This window comes from Harmonia axyridis, chromosome 6 (genome assembly GCF_914767665.1).
Source record: "Harmonia axyridis chromosome 6, icHarAxyr1.1, whole genome shotgun sequence".
NCBI lineage: Eukaryota > Metazoa > Arthropoda > Insecta > Coleoptera > Coccinellidae > Harmonia > Harmonia axyridis.
In genome coordinates this window covers 24044618-24061022 of record NC_059506.1, presented here as the reverse complement: position 1 = coordinate 24061022, position 16405 = coordinate 24044618, and the positions used below count along the sequence as shown (strand labels likewise).

At 35.5% G+C, this 16405-nt stretch overlaps 1 protein-coding gene across 3 annotated transcripts in view; it reads left to right on the top strand.

Moving 5' to 3' along the window:
* LOC123682920 (dual 3',5'-cyclic-AMP and -GMP phosphodiesterase 11) overlaps positions 1 to 16405 on the top strand; it is a 300891-nt gene that overhangs the window by 173705 nt on the left and 110781 nt on the right. Inside the window, exon 2 of one of the 3 annotated variants that reach the window (XM_045621748.1) lies at positions 10838 to 11389. The exons of the other annotated variants lie outside the window; for them this stretch is intronic. Coding sequence (XP_045477704.1) covers positions 11338 to 11389 — 52 coding nt within the window. The 5' untranslated portion in view covers positions 10838 to 11337. The remainder of the gene's footprint in view (positions 1 to 10837; positions 11390 to 16405) is intronic. 3 annotated transcript variants of the gene reach the window in all.

Here is a 16405-nt window from a genome sequence, read left to right as displayed (position 1 = left end):
ATTTTATATGTGCACCTATTGAAGGCCACTGTTGTGTGTATTTTGCAAGGGGTTCCTAAATTGGAGTTACAAACAAAAAAAGGGAAATTCCGGGGATAATTTAAAGAAAAATTTCATAAACATGAGCCGCAAACACTTCGTTTTCAAGTAAAGAGTGTTAAAGTGTGATATTTTTTCAGGTTTTTTTTTCTGTTGCTTCTGCACTTCGAAAGATATTCTTCTGAAATTTGGCATATAGTTTTCAATTTGCAGTTTATATCACGCGATATGCCAATTTAGATTTAAAATCTGCATGGTGATATTATTTTTGGAAGGGTGCACACTTTTTTCCCTAAGTCCTTTTTTTTCGAGTGACCACTGGTAGTAAAAAAAATGTTAAAAGAAACTTCGATCTAATATTGATCTTCTTGATGTCTTTTAGTTTCGAGAAAAAAATTCAAACAACACTCGATTTCCGCAGTAAAATCTGAATTATAACAAAAATTCAGTAAGTTGGTCAGCATATTATTATGATGAATGAATTACTTTAGTTTTGGTGCATATTTTGATTCATAAAAATTCAATGAATGCATTTAATTCTAACAAAAAAGTAGGACTACAAGAAATACCCTGTATCTCGAAAACAAAGTGCTTGTGGAGCCATGTTTACAGGATTTTTTCTTTTTAAAACTTTCCAAAGAATCACTCGTTTTCGTCTGTACCTCCAATTCAGGAAAAACCTGTAAAAAGTTGTGATTTATCATTATGTCATTGTTGTGAGTAATCTTATCTTCGTCGGTTTTGTGGTCACGGAAATATTGGATAATTTTTTTTTAATTTTCTTCTTGAATTTCACACGATTCTGGTGACGCGATGATAATCATTACGTGAATTCTGAAATTGTCATTTTACATATTGCTGCCAATTTTTATGGATCGAATTATTGGTATCGAAAGGATCATGACAACAAAATATCGAATTGGAATTTATGATGGATTGTATATAAGATCGAAAATCAAAGACATACCCTTCGACTAACAGTCTGATCAGTTTTTACTAATGTTTGTTTTTTTTTGGAACCATGATCATCTTCATTTGAAGGATCTTCCTTTTTATTGGAGGAATAAAAGAAATACTTTTTCATCGATAATGACGCGAAAAATGTATATTCTCGAATGAAAATAACGAGGACAGAACAACAAATCGATGAGCAAAGTTGGTCATCAATTTTCAAAACTTAGCGTGGGATCGTATGCATTTGTTGCCATCGCTGAAGGATTTATTCATTACTACAACCATTACGGTGAAAGTGACGTAAACAAAATAATTTAACGATCTTCATTTGCAATAGTTGACAATCTTAGAAGTGATTCTCTCGACGCTTCTTCGAGTCGTAGGAGTCATAGTTCACAGGAAATACTCTTCTTAAGTATTTTTAAGTTCTGCTTATCGATTATTTAAATTTGGACAGAAATGTCTTCGATTAAGGTATAAAATAAAATTGGAAAATTATCCGAAATAGAAAATTTTATTACTGGTTTCTCAACATTTTAGTCAACAGATCAGGTCGTTGATTTCAGTATAAAAATACAATTGAATTCAGTACCGAATAGTTATTTGTTTTACTAGGCAGCGAAGTAGTAAATTCAGCAAAGTAGTAAATTGACTTCCTTGGCTGATAGTTTAGTTCCTTCCCCAGCTAAGGTAGTCAATCTACTTTGCTGCTGAGCTTTGCTGAACTAATCATTTTTTCTCCAATCGTTTATAATGATAAATGTAGGATATTCTATTTGCAAATTATTGTAAATCCCACAATCTTTTTATTTTCTTCGTTCTGATAAATTAAAACAAAATTTGATAGAAATCGCAATTGTTGGAATAGTTGCTCTAGAAATGTACATGGCCATAATAATTACAGTTTTACAACTTGAAAATGAAATGTTCTCTTCCTATTGAGAATAATCATTTTGCTGCCTATGCAGGAAAAATAAAACTGCCCTGACTGGTATGTGTCTGCAAAATTAATATTCGCTGTCAATTAGAGAAAAAATATTTAACAGAGCCGATCGTTACATCGAAGGTTTTTTGCAAGCATCTAGATATGAGTTATCGGAAAAATGCACAGCTTTCTTTATCCAAGAATTTATATAATATTTAGACTGGCGCCTTTGACGTTTACAACTCTCCTCAGTTTATCAGTTATTTTTGTTCTCAAAATAACCAATATCAGCATAAACAACAATAAGAAACCTCAATATGATTGGGATTTCACTCTAAAAATCCATTCGAAGGGGCACTCCCAATAGCCTAACTATAGATTCTTAGAGCTTTTCTCTACGTTCCAAAACCACGTGAAATCCAAAAATGAGTAAACTAAAATAACTCGGATATCAATAAATAAACCCAACCGTTACTTAGATATATATCTGCAACTACCTCAACATTCCTCGATATCTATTTTCACGGCGGAAATAGCAGTAAATATTTTCATTTTCACTGGAATAATTCCAATGTCAATGTCGATTATGAGTTTAAGGCCAATATACGTAATATCAATTCAAAACAGGAAATTCGATGAATTTTAATATGGTTTGTATTCGGTATAGTTTTTCCATAGTTCGAGTAGTGGTTTCGAGAACGTTAGCCGATATGTTGGTGCATTTAGATTGTCAAACGAGATTCAGAAATGAGGTTGAAGCTATATCTGCAGTGAGTGAGAATCATCTCTTTCTCAATCGAATTATCATACGTTATATCACAAGACCTTTGAATTTAGTATTTCACTAGATTGTTTTATACTGGTGAAATACCAAAGTAACGGCTAGTTTTCTTATGGCAAACTTAACACGTCACTCAATAATTCCTGGGCCTGGCGCCCAAATGGCACTGCCAGTGCCAGCTATACCACTTTTTTCTCATTGGTACCAAGTTTCAAAAGTTGAGTGTCGGAATTCTGGAACATATAGTTAAACCTGCATCGAGATATTGAAGGTTAGATTCACATTTAAGGGGATTTTCTTTGTACCTTATGGCCTATCGAGCCCCCATCTGAGCTATTTTCACCATCCAGAGTTTTAATGAATTCCAGTATCTGGAGTTACTTCAATGAGGTGACTTCCTCAGTTGTTCGAATCATTTTTTTGCGTTGGCTTGCGATGGCAAGGTAGGAGATCTGGAGTTTCTTCCTCCTCCCTGCAGAATCTCCACTCATCGTGTTCTTCGAGGGTCATTCTGTGGTCATGAGGTGCTTCCGCAGGTGGCAATGCCCTATAAGGAATCCAGTGAGGAGGTGTAGCATATTTTTACTAAGATCCAGATAGCTCTTAGATCTTGCGGTATCAAGGTTTCCAACAAACTTTTTGTGATTATCCCATCCAGGAAGATTCCACGAGATTGTTTCTCTTTCGGTTTTTTCCTTCTACTGAAACTCTTTCTTGTAGGTACATTTACCTATACCACAGAAATGTTCTGGGCCAATTATTGAAGGTTAAGTGACGCTACATTTGTTTTTCGCAAAATAGATAAAAACTAGTTTCGTGTATTAATAAAACACTTTTCTGATGGGAAAAATACTGTACGATAAAAGCAATTGTGAGATAAGTGTTATTTACTGAGCTACATTGACAACAATTGTGGAAAGGTGGTATGTTGACATTAAATTTCGCCATAATGAAAAAGTGGTTCCCGAGCTCGAAGCCTATTTCGAAAGAAAAAACGATTATTTCTACAAATTTCAGCTGCAAAATTCCGATGAACGTTGTACCATACAATCCTTATGAAATAGAGTTTTTATTTGTTGTAAAATGAGCAAGGTTCATAAATTTGTTTTTGTTAAGTACCATGCAGAGGAAAGTTTTTTAGTGGTTCGTTGCTTTTTAGCAATGAAAAGTTTGCATGTTATTCTTTGGTGTTTTCGTTTTTACCAAAGTTAGGGGTGTATCAATTCGGGTCAAAAATGTATGGTTTTCATGATCTATTGGAAAAAATTATGAGAATAACTGATACACGACAAAATAAGAATCAGCAAAGAAGACTAATAAAAAAAATTTGCAATCAAAATTTTTTTGTGCAATATCAATCCTGAATGATTCATATCATAGCTAGTGAACCACAATACTATCTCAGTGAACTACATCAAATATTAATTCAAATAAATTTGTTGTATCGCCCAAATGAATAATAAAATCATCTTAGTATATTGTGAGAATAGACTTCAGTAGATTTGTTCGTTTGACGATTTTCATTTAAAAAATATAAACAGTATGTAATAATCACAAATTTGATACCAGGGGATAAAATAACCAAAAGTATCAGATCAAAGATTTATAAAGGGTTTCTCTAATAATTGCAATGATTTTAATAAGAACATCGGGATTTGTAACAAATTTACACCATTTTTTTCGTCCAATACCGAAAGTATTAAGATTCTCTAACTTCCAAACTCATAATCAATTCTGCCGTCTTATCATCTGTCTTAATTAATGTAGAACAAACTTTCTGGAATAATGTTAATCCCAGTATAATGTATGTCATACTGACGTCAACCTATATTCAGCTCCTTGACATCGATATTTAAAGTCGAATAACCTTCAAAAATTACCTAATTTGACTTCTACTGTCTGATAATAATACGGGACCAGATTAGGTGATAATAGTTCTAAAATCTAGGTTAAGAGTTAACCACAGGAAAGGTGAGTAGCGATATACCAGTTTTGTTTTTTTTAGAGCTTATCAAAATCATATAGGCCAACAATGGCAACAAATAAATACCCTCTGTTTTGATTTTATTGTGATTGTTGTGTTGGATAATGATAAGCTCTAAAAAAAACGTGTAAACACGTTCTCCTGTAGAGTTCGCTCTAAAGTAGATTTCTCCCAGTTCCATACCTATTTTTAAATTCTCTAGTTTCGTGAAAAGTCGTAGTTACTTCTTTATTTTTCAATCTTCAAATATTTTTCGTGGATTTCTCAGATGTTCCCATTTTAATTCTGCTATTGGGAACAAAAATATATCCAACGAATCATAGATCATAGACATCGGTTTATACGTAATTTTCTTTCTTGATTCTAACCAAATATTTTCGTGTAGATAGTATATTTGTACTTAAAAATCCTTACGAGTGAACATCTGAATTCACTTCCGAGTTGATTCCGTCGTAGAATTAATTGTTCCTTTCAAAATGGGAACAAACGTCGACTTCGATTATACAGCACCTGATTTTCCCAACAGGGACCTCAGTTTAAATATACCTTCTGCTTTTTTTAACACGTTCGTTGTACGTTTTATTTATTTTTCCGCAATTTGTGTCTGCTTAGGCGCCTAACGTCAAGCTTCGTTTGATCCACTAATGGTTTACTGAAAGGCGCTACAATGTTTTCGTATTTTCTTGGCAGTCGAATTCGAGTTGGAATCCCACCTCCAACTACGTTCCAGATCTTATTTGCGTCCTTGAAAATTAGAATAATTAGTGTTTTTCCTGCAGTCATTGAACGATCAACTAATTAAATAGGGTTTTTCCAAGGGTTTTTCAATGACAGGGTTCCTTTTGATATTAAAACAACGAGTATATATAGAGATAAATCAATGGATAGGACATAACATTGTAAAGAGAAGTTATACCATTAACGATAGGAAACGATATCAGCCAAATGGCCGCCACAGTTGCTGCGGTATTTTTTTTTCTTGAATTTTTCTATAACCAATTCGTAAATTTGTGTAGGGTTTTGATATTAAAACAACGAGTATATATAGAGATAAATCAATGGATACGAGATAACATTGTAAAGAGAAGTTATACCATTAACGATAGGAAACGATATCAGCCAAATGGCCGCCACAGTTGCTGCGGTATTTTTTTTTCTTGAATTTTTCTATAACCAATTCGTACGTTTGTGTAGGGTTTTTATATCGTTGTCTAGGGGTTTATATAAAAAGGCCGCCGGAACTTAACTATAGTTTGTTTACACTATGTACAATTCAACTTCAATTGAATGTACAGCCACTGAACTTTCGTCTATCGAACTATCGAAGCTATTTTATTCCGTCTAATTGTTAATCGTCTAATTGTCAAATTATCTAACTAGCTGCATCTAATATATTTTACGTCGAATCATATGCGTCTATCACGTCGAATTCTTTAACCTTTTCCGTCTAATCTCTAACGTCGAATATCACCCTCGTCCCCTTGTATCGTGCTCCAGTCTCAGTCTTAAGTCTCAAGTACCTCTTCCACTTACGTCTCCCTATATCGATAAAACTGCATGGTCCACCGTTTTAGGATTGATCGCGTAGTTTACGTATCGTCAAGTCAGTAGCGTATCATTCGTGTGGGTTGGTTAAGAATTCGGATCCCACATTTGCATATGTCCTCGATAACTTCACGAATTCCATTTTGTGGTCTTCAATCGATTGTGGAGCATTGACATAGTGTATATCTCTGACGAAGCCCTAAAGAAAAGAGTCTAAAGGTGTTAAATCATAAGATCTCGTTGGCCAATTGTGATCACCTCTTCGATAAATAACTAACTCGTCCCAAAAGCTCAAATTTTTCCACCAGTTTCAATATTGGCAGCAGAGATGGTTGGACACGACTACTTTAAAGTGTTTTAGTTTTACGAGTTGTAACTGCAAAATTTTCACCATTTTTGTAGTGAATTTCAACAATTTCAATTCGTTATTGAAACATGTATCGTTCGATTTTTAGTAATGGCGTAGTTTTTACTTGTCAAATAGCAAAATATGACAGCTTCAAAGTCGAAGCAGAGTATTCAAAATGAAATCTCTTATTGGAAAACAATTTATAATTCCTGTATTTATGATATATCTTTTATAACAATTCCGAACCTATTGTTAAACAAAGCAGATCAAGAAAGAGTTTCAGGAAAAGGAGGTAACCCAAAGAGAAAAACTCTGGCGGAATATTCCTGGTTTGGATCACTCCAAAAAGTTTCTTCGAAACTTAGAATCTACAAGATCCAAGAAGTATCTGGAGCTTATTAAGAATATGCTACACCTGTACACTGGATTCCTCACAGGACATTGCTGCCTTAGGAAACACCTCATGAGAATGGGTCTAACAGAAAACTACGAGTGCAGATTCTGTGGGGAGGAGGAAGATACTCCGGATCACCTAGTGACGGAATGCCTCGCCATCGCTAGCCAACGCAAAACCTGCCTTGGCGAAACTTATAGAAGTGAGGAATTGGCCTCCTTAAAGCCATCCCAGATATTGGAGTACATTAGAACTCCGGAACTGAAAGGCGAGCTGTAGATCACGTTTTGGAGAGAATAGCTCTGATGGGGGCACGATAGACCATTAGGTCGCAGTGAAACGAAACTCCTTAATTAAATCTAAAAAATCACATATGATACCAGAAGTAAATGCACAAACCAATTTGACACCTTACACACGTCATCGGTAAATTATTGGTCCTGTGATTAGGAACCCATACTCCAAAAGTCAAGAGTTCAAGCCCAATATTGAACATAGGACCGTCCAGATATTCGTTGCTTGTTAAATGTTCTACGATTGAAGTGCCAATAGGATAAAGTAACCTTCACAGATCTCAACCGATTCTCCAAATTCGGACTAGCTCTAAATTTCTTATGAGAGTCGGATTCCAAAGCATTGACATAGTAATTAGAAATAGAATATTTAGAGCAGGGTGGTATTCATTATCAATTGCTACTGGTTTAATAAGTCAAAGGGCTACCCAGATGCCTTGGAATCCTTTGAACCTTTAGTAGTTCTAGGCTGTCCTGAATTCTCAATGGAAATATCTATAATATTTCAAATAGTTGTCCTTTTAAACATGGAAAAATTCAAAATATTTACATACATACATACATTCAAATACCTCAAGAGTTGCGAAGTACTTCAAGATCACTTGGAGAACAAAACATCTCAGATGGCAAGGAAAAAGTCAATAAATTAAGGATTCTCAAAAAAATCGACCTATGCAATCGTCACTGAAGGTCAAGATAAAGAAATACCAAAAACTTCAGCATATTCAACAAAGTCAAATATACACTCAATCTGGAGAAAGTCACGCAGAAATATTTCAATTCTGGATATACATATAAACATTGAACTGCTCAATCATTACGTTCCAATGAAGGAAATACAACACAAAAGAAACAAGTTCAAGATTATTACCCCTCAGAAAATCGATAATTTTTCATAATACACACCATGAAGCCACAGATTCCTTCTAATCGGTACCAAAGAGACTGGAGACAAATTGTGATCATTTATCACTGGCGAAAATGAGAAAGCCCAACTGAAAAGCGCATCGAACCGTATATTCCTTTTTCTTTTGTCGTTACGTTCATTATGCCCGAACTGAATGATGAATGCGGGATTGTTTTTCTTCCCGGATAAGCGGAAAATGGACCCTCTGCTATAAATCACCTTGTGGACACTCCAAAGTAGGAGACTACATAATACTGATGAATTTTCTTGTAATTCTCTTTTTGATTATTTCCCTGAATGTGAGTAAAACCCCTTCAAAATAAGAACAAGTTATACATATAGTATGTACTTATTGTTCTTATTTTGAAGGGATTTTGAGTAAGTAGTCTTTTCAGATATTTCACCTCATGTTTCGTTCATAACTTCAAAAGGCATGTCCATCCTATATGATGCAATTCTTCTTTATTCCTGTTGCTTGGCTTCTTCAAGAAAGGTTCCTTCACTGATGTACTAACTGACAAAGAAACCGCAACACCGAGGAGGAGCTGTTTAAATTTTAATTTTTTTTTTGGTAAAACATAGATAATATAGCAATGAGTAAATGATTGAATTTGAGAAACAATTTTTGTTACTTAAATATTGTAGTCGTTCTTTGAATTTTTCAACAATCCAGCTGTTCGAAGAGAAACAAAGTCGATGTTTAGTTGTTAAAATGCCTAGAGCACGTGTACGCGGAATTCGAAAGAGGTCGAATTATTGGTCTACGGGAGGCGGGGTTGTCATTTCAAGATTTCGCTAACCGCACGAACAAAAATCCAACTACTGTTATGAGATGTTGTCAAGCGTGGTTTGATAATGCCCAAAATCGAAGAAAAGTAGGCACCGGACGTCGAAGGGACACAAATGAAGTTCAGGATCGACGTCTAAGACGTCTGGCCATTAGAGACCGATTTGCGACAACTCGAACTTTGGCTGATGAGTGATGATGAGGTTTTTTGGACTGCAGCATATCGATCCCATCTTGTGTTACATCTGACAGTTGAGCTTCGCCGGCAACGATTACAGTGGTGCAGAGAACGTCAACATTGGAATATGGAATGAAATCAGGTTGTTTTTTCTGGTGAATCCCGATTCTCCTTGGGTGCACATGATGGCCTAAGAAGGGTTGGATGACGTCGGGGAGACAGACGTAAACCTCAGTTTGATGTTGAACGTCATGTACACCGGACAGTAGGCGCTATGGTATGGGGTGCTATTGCACATGCAAGTAGGACACCTTTAGTCTTTATTCGAGGTAACATGACAGCGCTGCGTTACCTTCAAGAAATGAAGGAGTCATATGTTCTCCCTTACCTTAACCGGCTCGAGAATCCAATATTTCTGCAAGATAATGCCCGACCTCATGTTGCCAGAGTTAGTTTGAACTTTTTTTAAGCGACCCATGGGAATATTTTGCAATGGCCGCCTAGGTCTCCCGATCTTTTGCCCATAGAGCATGTTTGAGACAACAAGGGTAGAAGGCTTGGATATTTACCCCAGCCTCCACGGACTTTGGCGGCTCTGAGACATGAAGTACAAGTAGCTTGTGGTAGTATCCCTCAAGAAGAAATAGATCATCTTATTGCATCAATGCCGAGACGTCTTGGGAAGTGTATAGATCATTGTGGTGGTCAAACACATTATTAACAAATTCATCAAAAAAAAAATTGTAAATCCCTCGTTTATTTTTTCTGAATTTCAATCATTTACTCCTCGCTGTACTATTTATGTTTTACCACTAAAAAAATTGAAATTTAAACAGCTCCTTCTGGGTGTTATATTACAATCGATATATTGAGCCATATTAATAAAAATAAGGATTTGCTCAAATGAAAAAGGTGGGATTATAGGTATTTGCTTCTAGTAAAAGGTAGTAAAAGCATATCCTTCAATCCATAATAATAATGATCACCTTTCACTTGCGAGCAAATCCTTCTGCAATATTGAATATTTCCGTTTCAGCTGGCCAAAACACATTTCTATGATCACCCTTCCTTTTAAAAAAAAAGTAGCTTGATAAGTTTCCTCTTTGTTCCATCATCATTTCAATTGCTCCAAACCGTATTGATCATCCCCTACTAGTTCTATTTTGGGTTTAGTATCCATAACATCTCTTGACAATTTTTCCGACTTCATGCACAGATCCAGGTCAACTGACATCAACGCTTGTGAACATTTCATTAATGTAACATTGATTTGAAATTGAAGTTAAAAGAAGAACCAATTATTGATCTTCATTGTATTCTGAATGCCTGTTTGGTATTTTGAGAATAACTTTCATTGGGATAATCTATTGCCAAGTGTTCTCATCAATTATTTCAATGAATTCTACAAACTGAGAATATATGACAAAATGATAAAGGTATATGTGAAACCTGAGATATTTTATTCGATCCAACTCCAGTGAATTGCAAGCATTTCCTAATTATTGGAGCTGAACTGATAACACAAATATACATTCAAAAAGTTTCATTCATTAGGCGGCAATCTGAGCATTCATTCCACCACGAAATGACGGTACCGTCTAGTCTAGACAATGAACCAGATAAAATAATCGCCGTTCAGCTCCACTGATTCACAAAACTAGTCCATAATCATGTCGCTTATAATACCATTTTCTTCTTCAGATTTGCTGCTTTTATTGGAAAGCAAGTGCCAGATAGATATGATAAAGAGTAGAACAGTGTATCGGGACCTTTCAGTGACAAATTTAACGATTTACATTTCCTATAAAGAGCTACGTTGGCAGAAGGGAAGTTAATCGGCCCACGAACATAGCCCTGGAGAACTCCAAATTCGGGAATTCGTCACATGGAAACTCAGATCCGGGCTTGTCCAAGGAGAGAGCACTAAAGGCCCAAAAACGGCTACTACAAAAGGTGCCCGGCACAAGATCAGGAAGAGATACCACATTCTGAAGATACCTAGTCATAAAATCAAGTCGCATTGGGCTTGGACAACTGAGATAACGTTCGAACCGAAAGCTTCGATAATTGGAAAAATTTCGGACGTAGCAGTGACCATAAAACAGTGGTGGCGCGATGTGGGGCTGTGCCCCAGGCCGGCCCCCACTGCGGTAGGCCTTCCAGCGTCGCGCCGGAATCGTAAAGGGGGCGCGTTGCGACACATGGGCACGTCGTTTAGTATGTGCAAATTGAATAACTGCAAAATCAAGAGAAGTAAGTACTGTGTTTTATTTGATGTTTTTTTTTTCTAGAGAGAGTTTCGTGGATTTTTGACTGAATTGAATCAGCTATCATTTTTTTCTCAGTTGTTGGTTTCATTTTTTTGAAATGCAATCAACATCTTCATGTGGAGAGGAAACAAAATAATAGCTTCCACCCAGATTTTTATGCCGTATTCAGCCTGTTTGAAAGGCAAAATAAAAGAATAAAATATTTAAAATGCTTTGAAAGTATTTAAACAATAAAAATTCCACTACCATTTCAAAATAACTACATAATATAAAACTTCGAGTCAAGGAAATAGTTCATATTCATTCAATATGTTTTAATTACATCAAACTGTTCATCAGCCATTTCAGATAATTATTTTCTCGTGAAATATCTCAAATTATTGAGTTAAGCAGTTAACAATCTCCTAAACTATAAGTGCTAGGACTTTTAGGTGAAAAATGTCATATCAATACATGTTTTGAATTTCATATTTGTATGTTGTTAAATCTTCGAGAAATATTTTTTTTACTTTGTTGTTGTTTATTTATGTACTTGGTTTTCTGCTTTGAAAATTTATAGATAGTATGCCAGAGAAAAGAGAATCAGGGCAGTATAGCATTGATATTTCTACAGAATCTTTTGCAAAAAGCTCCTTCATTACAAAGAAAAGCTCTATTGAATTCATTACATTTCAAGAGGTATACTAGAAAATTTCAGACAGGGTTAATTCTTTTCCTCGAACAAAAATTTGCATATTGGGGATACAATGATCTTTACCTCTAAAATATTCTCAGATATATACAAATGGCACATCCAGTGTATTATTGCATCATTAGCTAGATTTCTTGACCACAATTTCGGCAATATGCCATACCTTGGGTAAAAAAAAAAAGTTGATGGGATTCTCATGAAAAAAATGGTGGCATTGAGGTCTCAGATTTTTTTAAATTTTTCGGCAGAAAAAGCTCTTCTCGAATTTTTTTTTTCTTTTTCGATTCTGAAAATTCGTAGTATAATGAGACTGTTTGTGGACCAAAAATGTACAGGGTTTTTATAAGAAGATCATGAACTTGGACAACTCAAATTCATCAAAACTCAATATTTTCAAATTAGAACCTAAATTTTTTAATATTTCAATCAATTCAACATAGTGGAGTTTACTTCAGCAAACCCTATACCAAAAATGAATACTTAAATAGTTATCGAGGAAGAACCTTAAATGAGGAAAACAACAATTTGCAACGGTGTGGAGGGGTCTGTGACTTCCGGAAAACAAAGAAAGAAACTAATATTCGACGTTTCAAAGCTAAATTTTAGATTTCAATAATTATAATTGATTTTTTGTTGGGATTGTTGAGAAAACCATAAACAAATACTATTTTCAAGTACGACTAATTCATTACAATTCTTGAAATGTCGAATTCAGTTATCCAAATATCGTATTTGAATATTCATGGTGATGAAAAAGAAGAAGAAGCAGAAATATCGAATTTTAGATATAGGGTTTACTTGAGTAACCCCCCACCATTTTTGTACGTAGAATCGATTGAAATAATAAAAAATATAGGTTCTAGTTTGAAAATCTTGAGTTTTGATGAATTTGAGTTCATGATCTTCTTATAAATACCCTGTACATTTTTGATCCAAGCCACAAACCGTCTCATAATACTATGTAATGCATAATATGTATTTGCAGAATAGAAAAAAAAAAAAAAAATTTCGAAAAAACAAAGAAATTTTCTAAAAAAGGTCAGCCCCCGACGCCACCTTTTTTTCATGAGAATTCCATTTTTTTTCATAGGAATTTCATTAACTAATTTTTTTTCAATTTTGAACAATTTTTTATTGATGTGTTACAAATTCCAAAAGATCCACCAGTGTCGACGCCGCCATGGGTGCCCGTCAATCTTCTGTGCCCAAGGCCCAAAAAGATCTTAAACCAGCACTGGAAACTAGTATTTCAATGCTCATAATTTCAAAAATTAATAAAAAAATACGATAACACAAAAAAGCACTGGTGGTGTTCTTCCTGGAGCCAATGCATGGTATATTATCATGTAAAAAACAGCTTTTCTGTTAAATTCATATAAACGAGTTTTCATCCAAGGTATGGCATATTGCCGAAATTGTCATCAAGAAAGCTATCTAATAAGATACTGTGTTTGCCATTTGAAATGAGGAAGTAGTAGTCTGTTTCCGGTATAACCGAAAGTTGTAGAGATCTGAACATATTTTAGGGAGAAAGGTCATTGTCTCAAACCCCAATGTGCAAATTTTCACCTCAAAATTATGATTAGTTTTCCATAAACTTCAAATAGGCCATCCCGGTGAATCACCCTGTAACTTCAATACCTAGCTGCAATATTCACCTCGTGTTTGTTGCTTCTCTTATCAGTCGATATTCACGTCATCCCACTAGTGCGAAAAATAGGTTCCTTCTGAAACGAAAACCGTGCGATAAACTGATAAATTACGTACGATTGTAGAGCTTTAGCGTCTGAGTATTATTCCCATTTTGCGAGTATCTATTGACGTCATACTTCCCAAGTATCAATTGTAGTTTTCGAAACATCTTAACAATTATCCTCTTCGTCACTCTGCACTTCAGCGTAACAATTCGTCCTCATGGGTGTAGAGTGGAGGGGGGGAGTGTTTGCAGAAAATAATCATTTCCTATTCCGACGGTGAACTGTTATTACGTCATAGCTCCGATCGATAAATGGTATTTTTAGATTAATTCCTGTCGGAACATCTCTGTCGTGATCAAATGTGACTTCCAGAAACAGAAAATTCATTATGTTGAAGGGTGCAGGCACTGATGCGACACCTCATGGACTGTACCGTCAGAGGCGACGCAATTTTGTAGGTCAGCGCCACATTGAAATTTTCCTGAATTTGATTGTTAAAAGCCTCGTAATCATATTATGAATAAATTAATTGTGTAACAAAGTGAGTCTCTGAGTCATAAAGAGAATTCGATAACAGATAATCCGGCCTATGCATGTTAATTTTCATCATTCGAAATTCTGTTTCGCTTAATAGGTTGAGGGCTGATACAGATTAAGCTCCGTCCTGTTTGAAAATATGAAGAAAAGAGTAGAATGCACAAAAAGGTCGGAATAAGTGTATCTCAAACGTTTTGCGAATCTAAAAAAGGTTAAGAATTTTCACAAATTGAATTAGAATACAGGCTATGTGGATCTATCAACTAGAACTATCTGTTCTGTAGATCGAATAACACTAATGATTATCTCTGTTATATACTTACTGACGAATAAACTGCAACACCTAGGAGGAGCTGTTTAAATTAATTTTTTTTTGGTAATACATAGATACTATAGCGAGGAGTAAATGATTGAAATTTGGAGAAAAAACGAAAGGTTTCCAACTTTTTGTTTCAATAAATTTGTCAATGATGTATATGTCCACCGCGATTATCTAGCAATCCCCTCGGCATTGATGCAATAAGGTCTACTTCTTCCTGAGAGAAACTTTCCCAAGCTACCTGTACTTCATGTCTCAGAGCCACTAAAGTCCGTGGGGGCTGGGGTAAATTACCAAGCTTTTTACATGTCCCAAACATGCTCTAAGGGTGAAAGATCGGGAGATCTCGGCGGCAATGGCTAAAGATTCACATGGTTTCGAAAAAGTTTAAACTAATTCTGGCAACATGAGGTCGGGCATTATCTTGCTGAAATATTGGATTCTCTAGTTCTACTATTTCTTGAAGGTAACGCAGCGCTTTCATGTTACCTCGAATAAAGACTAAAGGTGACCTACTTGCATGTGCAATAGCACCCCATACCATAACGCCTACTGTCCGGTGTACATGACGCTCAATATCAAACTGAGGTTCACGTCTTTCTCCCCGACGTCGTCTAACCCTTCTTCGAACATCATGTGAATCCAAGGGAATCCAAGATTCATCAGAAAAGACGATCTGATGCCATTCCACATTCCAATGTTGACGTTCTCTGCACCACTGTAATCGTTGCCGGCGATGCTCAACCTTCAGAGGTAACATAATATGAGGTTGATAACGCTGCAGTCCAAAAGACCTTATCCGGCGGTAAACTGTTCAGACACTTACAGGATGGCCTTGTTCTCCTTACCACTCATCATCCAAAGATCGTGTTGTCGCAAATTGGTCTCTAAGGTCCATAAGTCTAAGACGTCGATCCTGAACTTCATTTGTGCCCCTTCGGCGTCCGATGCCTACTCTTTTTTCAAAAAACGACTACAGTACTTAACAAAAATTGTTTACATGAAGACCTTCACGATTTTTTTCTCCAAATTCAATCATTCACTTCTTGCTATACTATTCATGTTTTACCAAAAAAAAATTCGAAATTTAAACAGCTCATTCTGTGTGTTGCAGCTTTTTTTTTCAGTAAGTATATTAATCGTTGAATCAACTGTAATAAAATGCAAGAAAAAATCATAAATTCCCTCAAAACTATTTCGGGTTCATTGAAAAAAAGAGTGGATGAAAAGATTCTCGATAAAAAAATTCACCCCAATGGATCCATCGATGTTCATCCCAAAACGTCTTGAGCTATGGTCTTGAATTCATCCAGTCATAGCCCCGCAGACGTGAATAGACTGCTCTGTCAGATGGAATGGAGGTTATTGAATTTTCCTGCCAGTTCCATCATACCGGCATGTTATTCTTTCTGGGAATATATATCTTCGATATCCAATCGGATTCTGCCTTGAATGCCAATCATTTTCTTGGACCCATTCGAGATAAGGATGTGTCACTCAAGACAGTATGGAAGTTCAAAACAATATAAAGTTTGCGGTTTTAGTGTTTGAGGAGCGTGATATTTGTTGAAAATTCAGTAGAAAAATTATTGAAAGAAATTAGAATGTATTTCGTCTTTAGGTTGATCTGTATTTCAAGATTCAGTTATGAGAAGGAAAAATACGAGGGTAGTTAAAACTTGTTTCCGGCAAAGTAGGTAGGTAGGTAGGATTGATATAAATGAAAATTGAAATTTTCTCTGAATTACACAGGCT